The 23404-nt window shown below is 38.8% G+C and overlaps 1 protein-coding gene across 7 annotated transcripts in view; it reads left to right on the plus strand.

Moving 5' to 3' along the window:
• Positions 1-23404, plus strand: part of LOC116256051 (BEACH domain-containing protein B) — a 72990-nt gene that overhangs the window by 40058 nt on the left and 9528 nt on the right. For 6 of the 7 annotated variants that reach the window (XM_031632199.2, XM_050078403.1, XM_031632195.2 and 3 more), the window contains 17 exons: positions 410-570; positions 682-994; positions 1066-1501; positions 1611-1944; positions 2123-2311; positions 5632-5893; positions 5963-6154; positions 6254-6469; positions 6611-6784; positions 6985-7103; positions 20437-20928; positions 21047-21260; positions 21384-21605; positions 21777-22262; positions 22336-22680; positions 22770-23222; positions 23323-23369. In XM_031632199.2, the coding sequence (XP_031488059.1) occupies positions 410-570; positions 682-994; positions 1066-1501; positions 1611-1944; positions 2123-2311; positions 5632-5893; positions 5963-6154; positions 6254-6469; positions 6611-6784; positions 6985-7103; positions 20437-20928; positions 21047-21260; positions 21384-21605; positions 21777-22262; positions 22336-22680; positions 22770-23222; positions 23323-23369 (4655 nt within the window). Of the gene's footprint in view, positions 1-409; positions 571-681; positions 995-1065; positions 1502-1610; positions 1945-2122; positions 2312-5631; positions 5894-5962; positions 6155-6253; positions 6470-6610; positions 6785-6984; positions 7104-20436; positions 20929-21046; positions 21261-21383; positions 21606-21776; positions 22263-22335; positions 22681-22769; positions 23223-23322; positions 23370-23404 lie in introns of those variants that run through there. The other variant, XM_050078404.1, reaches the window with a different exon arrangement.

A 23404-nucleotide genomic window follows, 5' to 3' on the forward strand; every position in this document is an offset into this window, starting at 1 on the left:
TTACCTTTTCGGTTGACGTGTACCAGAGGTGGGTTCAGATTTGGTTTAGCCTCCACTTTAGCATTCAATTCCAAGTTCAGATTGGATATCCTGGGTCTGATTAATCAGACTTGGTAATACATGGATCGAAGGAGTGAACCCAAACTGTTGATATCCTGATTTCCCCATGGATCCTTTTTTTGCATTTATCCAGGAAGACATTTGTGCAACAAACTTTCATTTTGGTGACAAATTCTTGCTGAACCCTAACTCAGAGCCCAAGTATGGTTCCTCTGTGTCATTGCCCTTTTCTGCCTTTTTGTCTAGTATTAATTGGTTTATGCATGACCAGTACTGTTTTATCATATACTCTTGCTAGTTTCTACTAATGATCAACCAGTTGATGCAATAGTGCCTACCTGTTTTTCAGGCATTGGGGCAGAAAATGCAAAGTGTTTTCGTTAATTTGAACCTTACTCCAAAAAGGTGGTATTTTCTTTGCATAACCCATAGCATTGGGAGAGCGTTTTCTGGCGGTAGTATGTTCAGGTGCTATCTAGACGGTGATCTAGTATCTGCTCAGAAGTGCAGGTAGCAGCATTCCTACGCATTCCATTTTATATTTTGAATCATTGTTATAAGAACTTTCTTCCAGATGTTTGTTTTTGTTGTATTAAAAATTCATGTGGCTTCATATTCTAGGTATGTAAAAGTTAGTGAAGTGTTGATGCAGTGTACAATCGGAAGGGCCATCATTTTGTCCATGGAAGATGGTGAAAATGCATTCCCAGAAAGAGACCTGTTGCCTTTACATGGTCAACTTGGTCCAGTTTATTTATTTGGTGATGCTATCTCCTCGGACCAAGTTAAGAGTATTTATTCCCTTGGACCGAGTTACATGTATTCATTTGTTGGAAATGAGCTCTCCACTGCTTCAGGTGTCTTTGCCCAAAATGGTGTTCAAGATGCAAAAGATAGTTTAGCATCAAAACTCATCTTTGGTTTCAATGCTCAGGTTTGGCTCTTTCCTATGCGAATAGTGATTCAACATTACTTTCTGATGAGTAACATATTTGCTTTCTGCAGGCAACTGATGGAACAACCTTGTTCAACATTGCACAAGTTCCTGATTACAGTTCAGATAAGAGTACTTACACAGCTACTTTGATGGCTGGCACCCAGTTGTGTTCCCGTCGTTTATTACAAGATATTATTTATTGTGTTGGTGGTGTTTCTGTATTTTTTCCCCTGCTGACGCAGTTTGATAAGCCTAGTGAAGGAGAAGCGGGATATGGATGGTCTGGACATGTGACAACTAAGTCTATCTTAAAGGGTAGTCTTGCTGCTGAGGTTGTTGAGCTTATCTCATCTGTTTTGGATAAAAATCTGGAAAATCAGCAGCAGATGAATCTTCTTTCGGGATTTTCTGTCCTGGGATTTTTGCTTCAGTCAGTTTCACCAGAGTCAAAAGTGGTGCTTGTTTCAGCCTTGAAGCATCTTTTAGATGTCATTGCAAACTCAGGTAATGAATTGCCTTTCCTAATCTCTACATGCTTGAATATGCATCATCCTCAAGTTTAGATGAAGTTATTTTGGGTAATACAAGTGACTTGTTATTCAGTGTCACTCAGGCCTATCAGGTGTTCTTATGAAGGAAGCTATTCCCTGGATATATCTAAATCCTCGTATCTGGGTTTATGCGGACTACATGACACAGCGTGAACATTATATATTCCTTGTGAACTATTTTGAGAACGATTCTTCCTCATTGACACATTTCTGTCGCCTACCAAAGATCATTGAAATAATATGTCAGTTTTATTGGGATACACCCAATCGTTCAGTTATTGGAAGGAAACCACTTTTAGATCCTATGACAAAGGAAATCATTTGGAAAAGACCTATCAGGGAAGAAATTCAGAAAATACGCCTTCTACTTTTAAGTCTAGCTGAAATGAGTTTGAGGTATGTTTGTAAACATTTTTAGATGATTTTGATTATTTGTCAACTTGCTATAATGCCATGTGCTGAGGGCTGGTCACTCATCTGCTTTTGTTGAAGTTCATTGTGGGGACACCTTCTAAACAATCTGGTCTTGAAATTGGTGTAAATGTTTAATGTTGATAATCCTGTGAACTGGCAGGAAACAGGTTCTTCCCTCTGATGTGAAAGCTCTTGTGGCCTTTTTTGAGAGGACAGAAGATAATGCATGTGTGGAGGATGTGTTACACATGGTTATTCGTGCTCTATATGGCAAGGCATTTTTAGTGTCCTTTATAGAGCAAATTGAACTACTTGGTGGATGTCAACTGTTTCTTAACCTTCTTCATAGGTATGTTTCTTGTAGTACTTGCAAAGAAGAAGGGTGCATGTTGGGACAGAATTAGGTAGCAAATTAGGATACTAAGTCTTGATTTTGCAGACCTTGACTCACCTGGTAGCCAGTTTTAATTTGGTATTAGTATGCTTCGAATTTGAACATGAGGTAGTAACTGAACATCTAATGTAAGACTTTTTATGTCATTCTCACTTCGGGATCTTGCAGTATACCTCTTAAAGGACATGAGTGCTTGCTTGCTTGACCTTAGGCATGAGAGCTGAACCAATGTTTGATACCGATTGTAATGACACCACACCCCAACACTCATCTGAGTGCCCAAGGTGGATTTGAATCTGGCTGAAAAAGATATTTTTAATTTTTCACTAATGAAAGTATATAATTATGGTAAAAATTCTTGTGCAAGTTATGTTGACTTGTTATGGGATACATTTGTTACTAATGAAGGTGCATAATTGATGAGGTGGGAATCATGGGAACATTGACTGAACTTGAAAACCTAGTTGAGCTCTAACTGGCCAAACTTTCGGTCATATATTTCTGTGGAGAAAATTGACTTTATGAGTGACTAATTTTCCACATTTCGTAGAACATCTACTTTTGAGTTACTTCAAAAGCCTAGTTACATGATCAAACAATGTTAAATTCATTTCCTCCTAAATAAAGTATATTGGTCGGACTGCAAACCAATAGAGATTAGTCTGTGAAACATTTGAAAAAAAATGAAGATGAAAAAATTGGCATCACCTCATTTGTTTTTACCTTTGTTACCATAAACTGATCCGAGACAGTGCCCATATCGTAAAACCTTTCTTTATATATATATATATATATATATATATATATATATATATATATATATATATATATATATATATATATATATATATCTAAGTCACATGGGTACTTCAGTAAGGTCCACGTACCCATGTCGCCGTACCCGTACCCAAAATGGGTACTTTGACACTTGGGTACCTATAGATCCAAACTGCTTAATTTTACTTTGATTTAATTTTTTCCACCTTACTTTTTATTCTATTCTTTAGATGTGAAAATTCGATTGATGTTCATATTTGACTAGGGGGCTGCTTGGTTGTCTATATGTTTAAAGTTTTTCATAGGTTTCTTAAACACACTGCTGCAAGAGCCGTTGATATATATTTTCTATGTTATTTATTTGTTTATGTTGATGTATATTCTTTATTTTGATACATATTTTCTAAGTATTTCTTATTGTTTATATATATATACGGCCGTACCCCGCTCCCAAGTTTTTTGAAAATGGTCAGTACCTGTACCCGCACTGGCACCCGTATCGGTACCTATGTGGCATAGATATATATATATATATATATATATATATATATATATATATATATATATGTGTGTGTGTGTGTGTGTGTGTGTGTGTGTGTGTATATGTATGTAGACATATATAGACACACACAGCCACACCCACACATCAATGTTTCAAAAGTGCCATGGCATTACGATTATTTTAATTTGACCAAAAAAATTGTGATGTTATATTGTGAGATTTTTAATGTTCTCCCAAAATATTCATGTAATTTTTTTACATTTTTGTTTTTTCTATCTTGAAAAATACGATTTATGTTTATTTATATTTTTTTTAAGAGAAATATTAGAAACCTATTACCTCATTATAATTTTTTTATGTTGTTTCAAATTTTAAAATGACAAAGTTCTTCATAAGGGAGACCACATTAGTAAAAAGCTTCTAAACAAAACATGTGCGCATGTGTGTGCGTATATAGCATATTGAACTGTCTATATGGGTTAAGTTCCTTCTTATAACTACCCCAATAAAATCTAGTTTTTTGTTTTTTTAAGTGGAAGGAAACCTTACTCTTGTCACAACTAAATCATCTATAGACACTTCTATTGAATAGTGAATGAAGATTTTACTTCTGTTCTTAATTAATAATTAAAAGGAAATATTGTTCAACAAACTCAAAAGGGCCAAAAACCAAGCCATCCTAAGCCAGGGCCCTCACATTGGGAATTTTATCAAGTCTTCAGCTATGTTACTTTGTCCTTATCCATCTTACTCTCTGGCAAATGAAAGATTCTCCATATAAGATGAGAACTGCAAAGCTCTCACATGTTAAACCCTTGACCTTGCTTAGCAAGCCTAAGACAAGTAAGATTAAATGAGAAAATAAAATTCATCCAGAATCACCAACTTACATGTAAAAATAACAAAACATAAATGTGCTTATGCAAATGCATAAAATGATTAGCTTTTATTATCTTTTAGTCCTTTGCAATGCATGAATTCGCCACAACCAATATTTAGTTCTAATAAGAATCCTTGGTTTTCCCATATGGCCAAAACCATAGATGGGATATGACTCATGGGTTTGGTATTTTTTTATGTATTTATTTTCAGACTTGTGAGTGCTATCTTCCCATCTAAAACCCATTCTAGTATATTAGTCTGACAGTTGACTGATGTCTTCACAAGAAGTTGGAAGGGCATTAGGACTAATAAGAATCTTTGGATTTCCCAATATGGCTAAAACCATAGATGGGATGTGACTCATGGGTTTGATATTTTTTTTTATGTATTTAGTTTCCAAGCCATGAGTGCTATTATCCATCTAAGACCCATGCTAGTATATTAGTCTTGACATTTGACTGATGTCTTCACAAGAAGTTGGAAGGGCATTTCCTAACTTCATGCCTTTTCTGACGTTACCACTTATCAAATTTTTGGTAAATTGGGTTGCGCCCATAACTGCCTCCAACTATCTCTCCCTTTTGCTGGTCTCCTAAATGCAGTCTTTGGATGTCCCTTTATATTTTTTGAGCATGTGAAATTTTCCTTTTCAGTTCGTATTTGCAGAAAACTCTTGTACTTGCTGCTTTATAGTTTTGTAAGAAAAATGTTAGAAAACTTATTACTTTATAATTTTCTGTCGCTTTTTATGTTTTTCAAGTTTTAACATTACCTAAATTTTGCCAATATTTTCCCAAGAAAACTTACATTGAAAGATCCTGAAAAAACCTGCCAAGAGATTACCAAGAAATAATAGTGGTGTGTTTACTGAGGGCATGTAATCTTCCATTTAGAAGTTGGGACAAGTCTTTGCTTGTTCTCTTGGACATCTAGACTGGAAACTATTCATTTTCCTATTTGTTTAATCATAGTGGTTCAAACATTTATGTTTATGAGCAACAGTGAGCATACTGTAACATAGATTATGCAATTTACCTTTTACTGCCTCTATGTTTAATTGTCAGTTCTCCAAGTGGTTTATTTGTTCCAGCAGTTGATCTATCTTCTATATCAGGGACTCAGAGGCAATCAGGGTGTTGGCTTTGCAGTTTATTGGGAAGCTTTTGGTTGGTTTGCCTTCCGAGAAAAAAGAGGGAAGACTGTTCAACCTTGCGGTGGGGCGTTCCAAGTCTCTTTCAGAGAATCAAAGAAGTGGAAGCACAAAATTCATGCCAATCTTTTCTTCGATGTTGGACAGGCTTTTTAAGTTTCCTCTAACAGACTCTTTATGTGCTGCCTTATTTGATGTGCTTCTCGGTGGTGCTAGTCCTAAGCAGGTATCTTTGTGGTGTTGTGGCAGTAACTACATTCTTATACAGTAACTTCACTAGATGTTGCTTGTACAGGTTTTGCAGAAATATGGTCAGCCTGAAAAGAGTTTCTTTAATGGCTATGCATCTCACTTCATCCTTCCACAAATACTGCATCTCATATTCACATTCTTGACAAAATGCAATGACTCATTAATGAGACTGAATATTTTGAATGATCTGGTCAATCTTCTTGATTCAAATCCTCTGAACTATGAAGCTGTGATGGTAAACCCTGATTTTTCTTGCTAAGTTATTCATCTGAAGTTTCTTCTGATAGCATTTCTCATGCTTCCTACCTTTTTCTTTGATGCATCCAAAATCCAGGAAAAGGGATGGAATTCATGGCTTTTAGCATCGGTTGAACTAGAAGTTATCAAGAACTATAAACCTGTTGCTGATCCTGACAGCCCTTGTAAAATTGAGGAAGATCTTGTCACAAAGTTATATTCAGCTGTCCTTTCATATTATGTGTGTTCTGTCAAGGGTGGATGGCAGCAGCTTGAAGAAACAGTCAATTTCCTTCTGGTCAAAATTCGACAGGTTACTTTTTTCCATGGACATTCAAATTTCATATGCACTGGATTTTGTTTGGATGCCATTCTTTTTGTTTCCTCCACATATGTTTGTAGTTATGCCGCAGGAGCCACTGTTATTCGCTTTATATTTGCTTTGCATGTGCAGGAAGATATACCATTTCTTTTCCTTACGGATATCTTGGAGGGTGTAGTAGACAGGCTGATTATTTTGTCATCTGAAGAGAACATATTTGCTTCTCAGCCATGTCGAGATAACTCACTGTACCTTATACGATTGCTTGATGAAGTGCTTGTTCAAGAGTGTGATCTCAATCTCCCTGTATGTTTGAGTTTGTTACATTCCTAAGGAATCATATCACTAGTACAAATATTAGTTTCCCTTGATTTTGGATGGAGAAGGGCCAAAACTTCTTTACTGTTGCTTTTCTGATGGGATGTATGGCTGTTAAATTTGGTAGTATAACTTTTATGATAAAGTGGTTAATTGCATCTGATTGCTTTTCTCTTTTTTTGGCCTAGTTTCCTGGAATGAATTTTTCAAAGGAATTCTTACCTGATGCGCTGGAACCTGAAAACCACAGGGACTTTAGTTTTACCGTCTTTGAAGCCTTGCAAGAAGTAGATCATGCACTTCCAGGGTAGGATGGCGACTTTCATTCTGATTATATTTGTGTATTGTAATATACTTTCTTCCAAAATGCATATTTATCATCCATATGGGTCGTTCTGTTTTATGACATATGTTATGTTCCTTTTGTTCGGATTTTGAAATTTTCATCAGCTTAGCAGCATCAGCAGACAATCTTTTATTTATATGAAGATTGAATAAGACCTTGATCCCATGCCAATCAAGGATTTACCTCCAACACTGGAACTTCACTAAACTTGGTGGTTGAACATGGTTCCCACCTCTTGGAGAGAAGTTGGAAGGCCGCTTTGGTAATAGAATGAAGAAACAACCAGTCCCTGATACAAACCTTCCTGCAGGTTTGCATCGGAAGTTCCTGATGACTCCTTCAACAGTTGGAAATGAAGGGAATATCTGGCCATGACACTACTGAGAGGCCTTGGTCTGGCGCTGATTCAGTATTAGGAATGTGTGGCCTTTACTGTCCATGCATTGTAATATGGTTTTGATATGCACACACATATACATATACATGTAAAATGTATTAATTACTTATGTTCATATATATACGTATACTTTTCTATATATATCTATTGTTTTCAATTTTTTTCTTTTTTCTTTTCTGCTGCTTAAAGAAGCATTTGAGCCAGTTGTTGACTAGCTCCAATGGCTAGAATTCTAGCCGTCGGAACTAGTCTTGTCACACCCCAACCTTTTTGACCCTCAAACACAATTTTTTTTTCTAACATAAAGCATTGAAGTGTGACGACACAACAATTCAAAAGAGGGAGCTATGCCATTCAAAACAATGGGGCGAACTTTCATTCATATAACAATTTTGATTCATACAAAATCACATCTAAGTGTACGACAAAAATGCCCCAAAACATATAATTGATGTCTAACAAAAAACAAGACATCAATACAATCAAAATAAGACGCGCCAGCACTACAAAAGACCCAAAACCTCCTCAGTAGAACGTGAGTGAAGCCATCTGCTCAACCTGCTACCTTTGGTCCACCAAAACCTGAAAAATGAAACAACAGAAGGCTTAGCCTTCGCAGTATGACAACAAGCCAGAAAAATTCCAAACCCTCTTAGGTAGGGCTCAATTATGAGAAAAATCATAAAAACAATCTATCATCATGTCATGTCAGGGCATAGCCACATCATTTGTCAAGAAAACCCCTAACATAGACCACGACATGTAAAGACCACTCAATGGCCACAGTAACACGTTTTCAATTCACATGCAAGGCATGAACAAACATATCATTTCATTCATAACATTTTCATGCATATCAATCATATACATTTCATTTCATTAACCTTAGTGAATTGACAGTTCTTGTGGGTGCAAACACAGGCACGTGCACACCGCGGGTGGCCTACAGCTGAGAGACAACCCTCATGGTGGCCCAGAACAATATGGATCCATTCACCCGCTGCAGCGGTAGAGCACTCATCCATGGATGTGTGAATTCCAAGGAGAGATACTCAGCCTTCCCTATGACACCCACATTGGGAAGGCGGGAGCCCAACGCTCCAAGCACAACACACAATAATACCCTAGGGCTTTGCACCGCCTGTGCTCCGAACAGGCGAGACCAGTGGCGAAAGCGGGACGTCTCCCAAACACATTGCCACAACCCAGTGGCCTCTCATCTCTTATTCTTTCATTATTGTCATTACAATTGCACATTCACAAAATGACTGGCTAGCTCATGAGGTTGGTTCACTTCACGAGTGCTCCCACACCTCCAATTGCCTCCACACGAGGTCTACATATAACATTAACAGTCATAGCTAGCCGTAATACAATACAGGTACAATTACCCTCTAATTCATTCATTTGCATCATTGCCCGTGGCAATGTGTATGCAACAAAACACAACATTCACATCAATTATTACATCAGTCACATCAATTATCACATCAATAATCTCTTTGAAAAACTTAGCCAAACCACAGAGAGTAGTCTAGATCTGTGATTGGCTCGTAGCTGTCCTATGCAGTTATCATTTTAGGATGCTTTCTAATGCACAATTGGGGTCAAGGAGACACTCGATTCGATACCTCATCTCATCTGTCCTAAACAGTTATCAATTCTAGCATGCACATGCAATGCGTAACATTTTCAAAACATGCTTCTAATAGCCTTTCAAAACAAATCATTTCACATATCAAACCATTTGCATGCATACACACAATCGTTCACAAAACAATCCATCAATCACATCACAATCCTAGGATCCCACGATCCTAGGAATACATATTCACACATTTGCCCAGGCAGGGATTTGCCTGGAATGCTGCCATACCTGTCGTGCACCCTCAAAATTCTTTAAAATGCCTCGAGCTTCGAAACTGGTCGCTCAAGGTCTACGGGACGTGCCCAGTGTACCTGCAGACATAACCAAAAGATAAGATTTCTACTAGTTACCTTTACGATCCAAACAAATATAAAACAAAATCATTGAGGCACATGTCATCGCCTCAAGAAGGTGTCGACGGGTAGTGTCGACCTACAAGTCCTCCAATAGGCCTCCTTCTAACCTCTTGACGTTGCCACTAAACGTCAAAATTCACTGTTTCGATCAATCCATCACAACCCAATTCTCATTTGCTTTCTTTAGTCGAGGCATCAACCCCATAGTCATATCCAACTTACGTATGTTTTCCCCAATTAACTCCAAAATACACCTGTTCACAAAAGCATGTACCACGTTCGATCAAACTTGATCGCCAACAGTTTCTTTAACTTAATTATTTCATCTTCATCATCACATGTGACAATCATATCATCAATATATACCAACAAAATAGTAATCTTTTATTCATTTCTCTTCACAAAGAGTGTATGATCTCCATTCCCTTGATGGTATACACATTGTCTCATGACAAGTGTAAGTCGTTCAAACCATGCTCGAGGAGATTGCTTGAGCCCATATAAAGCTTTCCTTAGGTTGCAACATTTTCCAGGTTCCTCATATCCTGGAGGCATACACATATATACTTCCTCTTCAAGGTTTCCATTGAGAAATGCGTTCTTGACATTAAGTTGGTACATCTTTCACTCCTTCATCACAGCTAAGGAGATAATGACTCTGACAGTCTTCATCTTCGCAACAGGAGCAAAGGTCTCCAAATAATCAATCCCATATTTCTGACTAAACCCCTTGGCCACAAGACGAGCTTCGTATCTTTCAATACTTCCATCTGGTTTGTACTTGATGGTGTAGACCCACTTAGATCCAACCAAGTGAGCCACCTCAGGAATCTTTATAACTTCCCATGTCATGTTTCTTCTTAGGGCTTCCATCTCTTCTTGCATTGCATAAGTCCACTTGGGATCACTTTGAGCCTCAGCAACGTTCTTGGGAATCATAGCCAAAGAAAGAGAAGATACAAAACATTTGTAGTCCTTGCTCAGTCTAGAATATGAAACAAAGTTACCAATAGGATGTTGAATACATGACCTGACACCCTTTCGCAGGGCGATGGGAAGCTCTTCACTTGCAATAACAATCTGAATCTCTTCTTCAACAGGTTGCTTCTGAGCACGACTTGGGTCATCCAGGGAATGACTAACTGGATTGGGAGTAGAATTCTCACCACCTGTCATCTCATCAGTACAGACTCTTCGCCTAGAGTAAACTTGCCCAAACAGACGATTGCATTCCTCTTCTGCCCCAGTAGAACACTCTCCATTTTTCTCCTGTTCAAGCACCTCAATAGAAGGACCAACGGATTCACGCCTGTAGTCCAAAAAATATGTAAACAGAATTTCCTGACTCGAAGAATACTCTTCCCTTGACATAGAATTCTCCCCCTGAAGAGGATTCTCACCAAAATAGGAGGTATGTTCAAGGAAAGTGACATCTTTGGTAAAATAGGCACGACCAGTGGAAGGGTCCCGACAGTTATACCTTTTTTGAGTGGGAAAATAACCTAGAAATATGCCCTTAATAGACCTTGGATCAAGCTTTTTAATGTGAGGACTATGATTGTGAATAAAGCAAACACAGCCAAAAACTCTTGGTGGAAGAGAGAAAGGTTCACGACTCCTCGGTAACATAGAGTGAGGCGTCTGCCCATTCAACACACGACTAGGCAAACGGTTTATAAGATACGCACTGGTCAACACAGCATCCCCCCAATACCTTTTTGGAACATCACGTTGAAAAAGAAAAGCTCGAGTCATATTCAATAACTGACGATTCTTTCGTTCAGCAACTCCATTTTGAGGAGGAGTATAACTACAGGAAGTCTCATGAACAATTCCCTTTTTTCGAAAGAAGCTATCAACAGACTCACACGTATACTCACGAGCATTGTTAGATCGAAAGGTCTTAACAGATGCTCCATATTGAGTTTCCACATAAGCAATGAAAGTCTATATGACAGTAGGAACTTCACTACGGTCTTTCAACAAGTAGACAATAGTGTTACGAGAACAATCATCTATAAAGGTGATAAAATACTGAAAACTATGACAAGAAGGAATCCCTGAAGGCACCCACACATCAGAATGAATCATGGCAAATACCTCATTAGGCCGATGCTAGACAAAAGGTATGAAGTCCTAACATGTTTGGCCAGGTGACAGACATCACAGGACACCATAGTCATATCCTATGTCACACGGATACGGGTACGGGTGTCCTATGGATACGGGTACGGGTACGGGGACACGACATTTTCAAAATTTTAGGATACGCGGATACGACGAATATTATATTCAAAAAAATTAAAAATGATAATAAAGAAAGTCTCAAACAAAACATTGTTCATCACCAATCTCAAAAGTGATAACTGCTAAGACATAAGCAAGAAAGTCTCAAAGAAAGTTACAAAACATTGTTCATCAATCATCACAAAACATTGTTCATCATCATTCTAGTCATCATCAATGCCCAAATCATCGTTCTCCCCAATCTCCTCTTCTTCCACAATAGAAGATGTTGAGGGAATACAAGGTTCTTCGAATCTTGAATTAACAACTTCAAGTTCATTCTCTTGTTCTAAGTTAAAGTCCCCAACATTCACGTCCCAATATTTAGTTTCTCCTTCCCTACAAGACAAAAAAATTGTAATTATTATGATGTTAGCGAATAAGAAGAGAAACATCTAAATCAATAAATCATATACTTAATTTACTTATATTCTTCTTTGTTCCGTGATAGAAGCCGAACGTTAGAATGCACATAAACCAGATTTTCTGCACGTTTGCTTGTGAGATTATTTCGTTTTATAGTGTGGATTTGTGAATATGTACTCCAATTTCTCTCACAGCGTGAAGATGTAGCAGGTTGAACTAGCAATCTGAAAGCAAGGTATTGAAGAGTAGGATAAGCAGTTCCATGTTTAATCCACCAAGATAAAGATGGATAATTATCTTTGTCTAAAGTTGCACCTACATCTTCTCCAATTCCAGTAGAAAACCTTTCAAACTCATCATTAGCTTGGCGATTTTGATGTACATAAATGAAAATCCTATTAATACATGCTACTCTGTTTGTTGATAATTCTAGATCCAGATGTGGTGGGGTTCTTCCAACACCCTCTGTAAGCCACTTTTTTCCATAATATTTAGGATTTAATGTATGTGCCATGCATTGAAGAGGATTGCTACTTTTATCCCATCTTGCAATCAATATTCTATGCACATGATAAAAAAATGCTGAATCTTCAAGTGCAATACTTTTTTTTTCATGCTTAAAAATAACCTCTTGGATTTTTTCAATCATAGTGTCCCACATCTCATACACACAGTGTAACGTTGAATTATCACAATCAAGAACTCTCAACATCTCCCAGATCGGCTCTGTGAATGCAAGAAAATAAAAGATTTGATCCCACCACTTGTCTTCAAGAATCATTCCTTTGATTGCTTGAGCTTTGTCATCATCATTAGCACGGTAGAAACTCCAATCATCATCAGTCACCATACTGATCAATGCACTTTTCACCCTTTTTATCCTTTTGACCATAACAATTACAGATGCAAAACGTGTCTCTGCAACTCTTAATAATTTTAGATCAGAATGCTTGTTATAAATGGAGAGTGCATGTTGATGATTTACTATGAAATTTCTGATGTTCCTCACATCCTTTTCCAAGTCTTCAATCCACGAACATAATTCATAAGCATGAGGATCTTGCTCTTTACTTGGTGGATTGCATATACTCTTTAGAGCCAAATTTAAGCTATGAACTGCACAAGAAGTCCAAAAGATATGAGGGTACTCCTTTTCTATCGCATTACCAACTGCTCTACATACAGGTGCATTGTCTGTAATTAGCTGAACAACGTTATCTTTCCCCACTTCTTCAATTATTTTCATAAACAATCCTTTCAGATACTCACACTTTTGTATTCACCAGATGCATCTATTGCTTTCAAGAAAATTGGTCCATTTGCTGAAGTTGCAATGAAATTAATAAGAGGGCGTCGTTGCAAATCTGTCCAGCCATCAGAAACAATAGAAACTCCGTGTTGATCCCAAGTGAACTTTTGAGACTCTAACAATTTGTTCACTCGAGTCATCTGTTGTTTTAGTAGTACAGTGCGAAGCCTTTCAGAACTAGGGGGAACATACCCAGTCAAGTTAGAATTTGCAATAGATGTAACTAAGTCTCTCCAATATGGACTTCTAGCTACATTAAATGGTATGCAATTAGCTTAGAAAAATGTCGCCACTTTTAGATCTAATTCTCGTCGTCCTTGTAAACTAAATGAATCCTTAATTGATTTCTGATGAACATCAACAACTTTTCTTTTTTTGGTAGGATTCTGAATATCATCATGTAAAATTGAAGCAATGTCAATGAAACCAGATCCAGATGATGTGCTTTTCTTATTCTCAAGGGCTTTTTGTTTTTTCTTCAACTGAGCCAAAGTCTCGTTAGTGATTTTCTTACATGGTTGAATTCCTTTTTGACTGATTTTTAATAGATGTGCTTTCACTCTTGTATATGATCCATTGAACTATCCCTCACAAAAATTACACCTAAAAAAAGCATTTCCACCGCCTCCAGGAGGTTTCTCCATTAGATTCACGTATGACCATAATGGTGGTTGAGGTGTAGCTGATCCAGAACCACAACTTGTAGGTTGAGACTGAGACACTGTTTTTCCTTTGCTCGCCATACTAGATTAAACATAATAAAAAAATGAAAAAAACGTATAATGAACATAAAATTTATGAAATAAAACAATACAACAAATTGACAAAGTATAAACATGCACTGCAGTCACAAAGCTTCAGAGATTCAGAAGCAGAACGAAGGCTGAATAGTGAACAGGAACATTCAAGAATGGTAAATGATAGTACTGCCAGCCTGAATAGTGAACAGGAACAGAAGCAGTTCGTTAAAGCTTAAAACTAAAAGAAACATGAACAATAGCGAAGGCTGAAGTGAATAGTGAACAGTGAACAGGAACATTCAAGAATGGTAAATTATATGTTAATGCCATCTAGATATCACGTATTCATCATTGTCTAACATCATGAACAACAGCGAAGGCAAAATCCCCAAATCGGTTATACACCCAAAACGGCAAAATCCCCAAATCCCAAAATCAAACAAAAAAAAGAAAACATCGCACATAGCATTGAAGAATAGGATTCTAAACCGTCCAATCTTCAAACCAAAACATCCCCAAATCAGATTTTAATACCCAATCTAAAAAATCCCCAAATAAAAGTTGAAACCCTAACTTCTATTATCGAAAATAATAGACAAAACACTTACCTGTCTGTCGCTGGCTGCCGCCGGACGCCACCGGAAGTCGCCGTCGATCGCCGGAGGTCGCCGTCGCCCGCCATTTCCTTACTGTGCTGCCAGCCTACTGCGGAAGCCGTCGAGGGTAAACGAAGGTCGAGCGTCGAGGGTAAATGTCAGTGCGTAAAACAAAACGCGGGTTAAAAAATCGGTTATACAAGTGGTTTGGATCGGGTCTAACCCAGACCCGATGCAAAACGTATCCAGCCGTATCACCATGTCGGGATCCCCATGTCCGCGTGTCGACACCGGTACTCGACCCAGTCTGCCGTATCCGTGTGACGTAGGTCATATCTAACCTGGAACATAAATCAGGAAACAGCTGTCTAAGAAGTCCAAAAGGCAGGTGTCCAAGGCGCTCATGCCAACGTAGAATCAACTGAAGGGAGTCCTCTCTGTTCTTTGTTGCTTGACTGATTGCCGTCATGAAAGCCTGAGCAGTACGCATAGGTAAACGATATAGCCCGTCAGAAGTCAGACCAATCCCAATCCTCTATCCTGTCACCAAGTCCTGCATTACACAGCGATCAACAGAAAAGATAAGTTCGCAATTCAACTCTTTCGTGATCTTGCTAACCGACAAGAGGTTCAAAGGAAGATGGGGAACATGTAGAGCATGGTGGACTAAGAACTTGTTCAAAAGTGGGAGACTCCCTTTCCCAGCCACAGAGATAGATGAACCATCAACAAGAGAAACACGTTCCTTTCCTAACGAAAGCTTATACCCATGAAAGACTTTAGGATCGCTGGTCATGTGGTGAGTAGCGCCACTGTCGATGATCCACTCTCCCATACGGGAATCCGCCATCACGTCGATAGAACACCCAAATTTCTCCCGAAACAAAAAAGTGCACCAACACCCAAATCAAAGCTGATAACAATACCAAGAGGAATAACACCAAAGCCCAACAAGAGTCTCAGGGGCTGTAACACTCGGCGTCACAGGACGGCGACGCTGGGCGGCACAAACAACACAGCAGGAGACAGTCGCCTGACCCATACAACAGACGCTGGGTACCTGCAGTGACAAAGGGCAGCCGCGACAATTGGGAGCACGCAGCAACTGGCATGAGCAGAGGTGTTGGAACTCTACAGCAGATCCCGTTGGAGAACACTGACGCAGGGAGTAGAGGCAGCGGTAGACGGAAAGGGCAACATTGAACCGAACGAACAGGAACCGTCGGGCGGTGCAGAGACAGAGGGGCGTCGGGCGACAACAGGAAGCAAGAGAGGCGTCGGGCGAGTAACGAATTGATGCGTGCGACAGAGAGAAAAGCGTCGGCAGGCAGAACTAGCGACGCTGAGTGGGGCGACGGTGGAGCAGGATACCACAACGACAGTCTCCGCAGCGGCAGTATACCGCATCGTTGATGTCCGGCGGCAGCACTGGTGTCAGGCAAAAGGACAACAGCAGCGGAAACAAAGAGACGCTAGTGACATGCCGGAACTTCACGGCGGCGGCGACAGCAGCAGCGAGTGAGGGAACGGTCAGGACTAGAACTTCACGATCGCCAAAAAATTTCCCAAACTCGTTGGCTCTGATACCATGTAGAAACACGGAAAATAGGAAAAAGGAATACGATGAACACGATGTAACGTGGAAAAACTCTCAAAAAAGGGAAAAAACCACGGATGAGGAGGAACTGGTGCTCACTAGCAACCAGACTCTCTCTCTCTTAAGATTTCATTTACTCTCACAAAATTAGGGTTACAATCTTTAAGTAAGGCCCAGCAAGGGCTACATGATGGATTGGGTATGGATCCAGACCCGGTCCCGAGACCCATCTAATATGTTTCAATGTTAATTTCAACTCATCGCAATGTTTAGACACTTCTTTGACCATATCCTGAAGAATTTTGCCCATCAACTGATGATATGATGGCATTTTGAATCCGGGGCCTATAGAAGCAATTGCATCTGCCGTGGCTTGGAATTGAAAAAAGTTAGCTGCATTAAATGAAATACATGCATCATAAACCATTTCCCTACCATCTTTTGTGCATGATAGAGCATATCTTTAGATGTCATAGCAGGACGAATCTGCGGCTGACCACCTGGGCTAGTATATGAAGGGAAAAAACTCTTAATAGAACCAACACTAGACCTGCCAGTAGGAACTCTACCACTAGGTGGTCGCATACCACGCCTGGCCCTAATATCTGCTGTGCCTCTTCTCTTCCTTCCCGTTATGCCAGATCGACCTCCTTCATACATGATCCCTTTTCCTCTACGATCTCTACCTCCTTCATACATGATCCCTTTTCCTCTACGATCTCTACCTCTTGAGGTCTCTAAGTATGTTCTTAGACTGCTATCATATTCATCATCACATTCATAAGCTTCTTCGTCTTATTCTTCATCTTCCAAAGGCTCATTATAACCTACATCTGCCTCTTCAATTTCTTTTTATATCCTCTTTTGATGTAAATCATGAAGCATATCTAAACATTGCTGATGCACAAGTGGAGGCAAAGGTTTGTTTGGTCCTCCAACACAAAGAGACGCATCTTTGGAGGTCCCTACCAAATGGTGTTTCATTCTACTAATCCCTCCTGAAAATGTATTCCCACAAAAGCTACATTTGAGTTTCAAGTGGTTATTCTCCTTCACCCTTTCGCACCATTGCCATGTAGGATCCATATCTTCAAAAAAAAAAAAAAAGTAATCCTATGGTAAACTTAATGAAAAACATTCAAAATCTTTCAATCTACGATTGTACGGTAAAAAATTATGAATATATGGTAAAAACATGAGATTTCATACCTTACGAAGAAGAAATGAAGAAAACCCCTTTCCTCCCAATGAAAATCAACCACCCACGTACAAATCGACCCCTTAATCTTCGATTTCACGGTGAAAATCAACTTTTTGATGGTGAATATGGACGATCGCCCTCCTTGACGGCAGTATCCGAGCGTGAGAAATGAAGAACAGAGGGTATTTTTCAAAAAGAAGTCGAATAAGTAGGTCTCGGGCGGGTTTCCGCGAAATCAGCCCGTATCGTACGATATGAGGTGTATCGCGCCGTATCGTACGATACAGGCCCTGTATCACACGATACGTGCGATACAGGAATGATACACCCCCTATTTACGATACGGGGGGTGTATCGTACTGTATTTTCAAAACGGTACGATACGTATCGTACGATACGTACAACACTGCACCAAGGCACTTCCTATTGGCGAGTTTACTAGAGGTTGTGACAAGCTGAGCATGATTGATGTTTATTCTCCAGCTTGTGGGGGAGTGTTAAAAAATTATATCATTGGGCTTAGGTATCTGTATGGAATTTTAGAAATTCCATAGGTCCTTATTTTATTTTTTAATATTTTGTGCGGACTCTTTGTTTTATTATGTTTTGTCGACCCCTAATCTCCTTTAATCAGAGATTAGAGTTAATGAAGAATAATGTTTTCTCTCTCCAAAACGTGTTCCACAACAAATTCCATGCCTTTTCTTTACAATAAATGTGCTTTAACACGCGCAGGAACCAGCAAATTTTCCATGACAAACTTTGCAAACCAAATTCGTATTGCTGCCACCAGCATTACTTTTTCTTGCTTTTGTAACATTCTCCCAAAGTGGCTGAGAAGAATCTATTTCACTTGCAGCAGCGATATTCACACTACTGCCGGAGCTTGCTACATGACCACTTGCAATTGTCTTCCCTTTATCAGCCACTATATCTGAAAAGCAAAAACTGAACTGAAAATAAAATTGCTTGTAAAGCACAAAGAAGTAACATAAAAGTGGAAGAAATAATAAAGAAAAGGACAGAAAATACATAAAGATTAAAAAAGAATTGAACAGAACATTGCAGTTCTTTTGACTTTGTTCTGTAAGATTACATACTGAAAAGAAGCGCACTTCAGCATAATGAAATTGATATAACAATTCAGAACCATGTTGTAAATTTATAGTGTTATCTAGGGAATCAAATAAATGATTGATCTGAAGCTACAAGCTAGTCATATGCAGTCTGCTTTTGGGCTTTTAACATTTTAAAAGAATTGAAGACAAACAGATTAGAGAAAATACAACCAAAACACCGGTTAGAAAATGCAAACTACAAAGTTGCAGAAAACAAAACGTTTTACATAATCAAAAAGAAAAAATCCACAGAAGAGAATCATCTACAGGACTGGTAACTTTATGTGAACACACTAACAATGGAAACAAGTTGAAGCAGGTACTAGACAAAAAAAAAACTATGCATCAGCGGTAAAGAAAAAAACACGTTGAAGAAGGGCATGATGAAGAATTGGACGACTCAATATAGTCACCAGAGGGCAGGAAAAGCCACCAGATAATCTAGAGTTTGCCGGAAAACGAAGATAGAGATTATGGGGTAAAATGATGGCTGGAGATGCACACACACTTCCATGACATGCAAAAGAATGGGAAGACACTGTTTAGCGTGGACAATCGCTGGTCAGCACAAAATCTTGCTGGACAGTTGCAGACCACCGCAAAGAACAGCTAGAGCCATTTTGTTTCTTTCAAGGGCTATTCATTTCCTTCGTATATACGTGATGGATTAAAGAGCCCTAATTGTTGCACAAAATGGACTGTTTTAACTTTTGATTGAATCTAGAAGAGGTTGAATACGGTACACGCAACATGGTCAGACCCATGTTTGGGCTGTGTCCTGATGCGTATCTGTATGGCTGTACCTGCACCCATGTCTGGTCATGTTGATGTTTGTGTCGCCCAAATAGAGGTAGCTCTTGTGACATAGTTGGATGGGCATGTGTATTATGTGATAAGTTGGCACTCTATTGTATTATGTTAAATGGTATAAGGGTATTCTAAACGTGCTGTAAAATTACTAAGAGTTTATAACAATGGAATTAACTTGTGTCCATAATGTTGAGGACATGGCTATTGGGCTCTCCTTTTTCTCATCCTTTCTTCTTCCTGCGGAGATTTGTTGAGGTGAACATGCCAAATCTGACATTAGTAATATTACTCGTGCAATACTTTGGCTGCCTTAACCATGCCGACACAACCAAGGTGCAAGTGCTAGATGTGGCTTGGGTACCACAAACTAAGGAGGGAAAATATAGCTGGTTGCAGCAGAAAGGCAGAGAGGGAGAAAGAGGGAGGCCACATGTACATATATATGACATGGGTGTATATGCTTTTGAAGGATTTTGTAACCTCCACTAGGCTTCAAAACCCTTTGGGGTCTAACCACAGCACCTGCATGTAGTTTTTTTTAATAGTATCTTCTAGCCAATGGAGTCAACAGACGCTGCAATTGACAATCCTGGATTTATGCATCTGGTTAAGTAAACTGTTTCACTTGTATTTCTTGTTCTTTCTGCACCTAGGCCTTAGGCAACGACCTCTTCAACCAGGTTCTAGTACCTAAGCTCACAATTTGAAAAAACTGTAATTAGAAAAGGTTCTTCCGTTTTTCTTTTTCTACTTTTTTCTTTCTCTATTCTTCTTCTCCTTTTTCCTTTTCTTTTTTTTTTCTTTCCTTCTCCTCTTCATCTTCTTCCTCCATCTCTTTCTTTCTTACTTACAGCTAAATTATGTTTGCAGGTCAATGGAAAAGCCTGTTTCTAGCAAAATAATAAGCGCTCAACAATTGGGTACATCAAATCACAGTGATGTAATTAAAGATTATTGGTGGAATGTCTATGATAAGCTTTGGGTTCTATTAAGTCAGATGAATGGAAAGGGTTCTAGTAAGATGATTTCTAAGACTTCTCTTTCTGGAGGGCCTTCTTTTGGTCAAAGGGCACGTGGACTAGTGGAGTCTTTGAATATTCCTGCCGCAGAAATGGCGGCAGTAGTTGTATCAGGGGGACTTAGTAATGCTTTAGGTGGAAAAGCAAATAAATATGTTGACAAAGCTATGCTTTTACGGGGAGAAAAGTGTCCAAGAATTGTTTTTCGTCTTGTCATCCTGTACCTTTGCAAATCTGATATAGAAAGAGCATCTAGATGTGCTCAGCAATTCATTTCTCTTCTGCCATGTTTTCTTACAATGGAAGATGAATCAAGCAAGAGTAGACTGCAGCTCTTTATTTGGTACGTACTACATAGTGCTTCAATCTTCTGTGCTTCCATTGATGATATTTCTTTTGTATTAACTCTCTTCATACTATCATATTCCTTGATGTGAATAATATGCCTTTGGTGTCAATAGGTCCCTGCATCTGTTGAGATCTCAGCTTCACATGCTGGATGGTGGAGCAAGATTTCATGTTGCTTCACAATTAATTCGTGAAAGTATCAACCATGGGAAATTTATGCTTGTGAATAGTATCTCTGGAACAGAAGATTCATCTGATCTGGATGGTAGTCTCAAGGAGAGTGGTGCCATTTTCAATTTGCTTCAAAAAGAGAGAGTCCTCTCTGCGGTCTGTAATGCATTTTCCTTTTGTGTTTATAGTGCTCTATTCATGTTAGACAGTCTGGCTTACTATACCTCAAGCAAGTTTTTGATTCATTCGGTAAGTACCTGAACCTTTTTACTAATGAAGGTATCTGAGGAAGCGAAGTACCTTAATCAGTTGACAGCTGAGCGAGCAAAACAGATGGAACAACTGTGTATTAAGATGGAAGAGCAATCATCCTTATTATCGATCCAGAAAACTGCCTTTGAGGATGAGATTCAAAGTAACCTGAAAACGGTTCTTGCTGCAGAGGACAATCTAAGGGCTTCTGTGCAGGTTTTGAATGATGAGGAACAGCAGATTGTAGCTGTAAGATGCATAATATTTTTCTTCCATTCTTAACACCTGTTACTTGAATGCCACTTCTCTTCACAAGTTGCTTGAACTAATTTCAACTGTACCAGTATTGGACTCTTGGAATGAGTTCAGTAGTTCCTAGTTAAGCTTATCGAATCATGATTTCGTGATATTATTTGACAGGAAAAATGGATTCACATGTTCCGCATGCTGATTGATGAGAGAGGTCCCTGGTCTGCTAGTCCTTTTCCAAACACGATTCTTACACATTGGAAACTTGATAAGACTGAAGACTCTCTACGTCGGAGAGTAAAATTAAGAAGGAATTATCATTTTGATGAACGGCTTTGTCACCCTCCCGCCACTAATTTGAATAATTTTCCTAGTCAACATGATGTTGGATCCTTGCCTCAGTTAGGAAGTCAGCTTCCCAAGGGAATGAAGAGCTTCCTTATAAAAGGGGTACATGAGGTTACTGAAGAAGGATTGTCTGATTCCTATGATAGTGAAAGCAAGGATTCAACTGAACCTAAAGACTCCAACTGTGATGGAGTCTCCCATAATCAAAGTGCTGATGCTGAGATTGGGAAAAACAATTCTGATCAGAAAGATGTTAAAATAAATTGGAAAGATTTCTTCCCTAACAGTGCAGATGCAGAACAAGATGAGGTAATTTGCATGATTGGCTTTGGGGCTATTACGTATTTGGTAGCATCTTCACTAATGCTTCTTCTGCTTGTAGATTCTTCTATCTGTCCCTTGTATGCTGGTAACTCCAAAAAGAAAAATTGCTGGGCATCTAGAAGTTATGCAACACATTTTGCATTTTTATGGTGAACTTTTGGTTGAAGGAACTGGAGGATCATCCGTTTTCAGAATACTATGTAGTTCATGTAATCATGGTGTCAAGATTGGACAACGAGAAGCTATTGACAGGCAGAAGCCTCAACAGGAGATTGTCAATGTAGATCCTGATTGTGAGAAGGTTTGTGGTGGTACAAATGATGACATGAGCTCGCTCCACAAGTCTTTGCTCCACAAATTGCCAGAGAACATCAAGCGGCATCATAGGTGGAACCTTTGCAAAGTAAGTTAATTTTTGTAGTAGTCTATGATTCTTATTTCTTAATGGTCAATGTCATATTTTAGAATGTTCTGCCTTATGTTCTTTTGCAGATAAAAGCTGTTCATTCAACTAGATACTTGCTTCGACACACTGCAATAGAGGTCTTTTTCAGTGATTCTGTTGCTCCTGTGTTCTTCAATTTCCAATCACCAAAAGATGCCAAAGATGTTGGAACATTCATAGTTTCGTCAAGAAATGAACTGTTGTATCCAAAAGGAAGTTCTAGAGATAAGAATGATATTATTCACTTTGTTGACAGACGAGTGGCATTGGAAAAAGCAGAAAAAGCACGAGAGAGTTGGCGAAGAAGAGAGATCAGTAATTTTGAGTATCTAATGGTCCTTAATACACTAGCAGGTAGATCATATAATGATTTAACTCAGTATCCCATTTTTCCATGGGTGCTAGCTGATTATTCCTCTGAAAAGCTTGACCTGAACAAGTCCTCAACATTCCGTGATCTTACAAAACCTGTGGGAGCATTGAATTTGAAACGATTTGAGGTGCACAACTACTTGGCCTTTCATCCTTTTTATATGCTAGGTTTGGAGCAACGATTTTTAGCAGGCTAGAGTGTGATAAACTGTTCCTTTTGTAATTCAGGTTTTTGAAGAAAGATACCGCAATTTCTGTGATCCTGTTATTCCCAGGTGAAATCTCTATTATGCAAGTCATTAATGAATAC

Source organism: Nymphaea colorata, chromosome 6 (assembly GCF_008831285.2).
Source record: "Nymphaea colorata isolate Beijing-Zhang1983 chromosome 6, ASM883128v2, whole genome shotgun sequence".
In the NCBI taxonomy this organism is placed as follows: domain Eukaryota; kingdom Viridiplantae; phylum Streptophyta; class Magnoliopsida; order Nymphaeales; family Nymphaeaceae; genus Nymphaea; species Nymphaea colorata.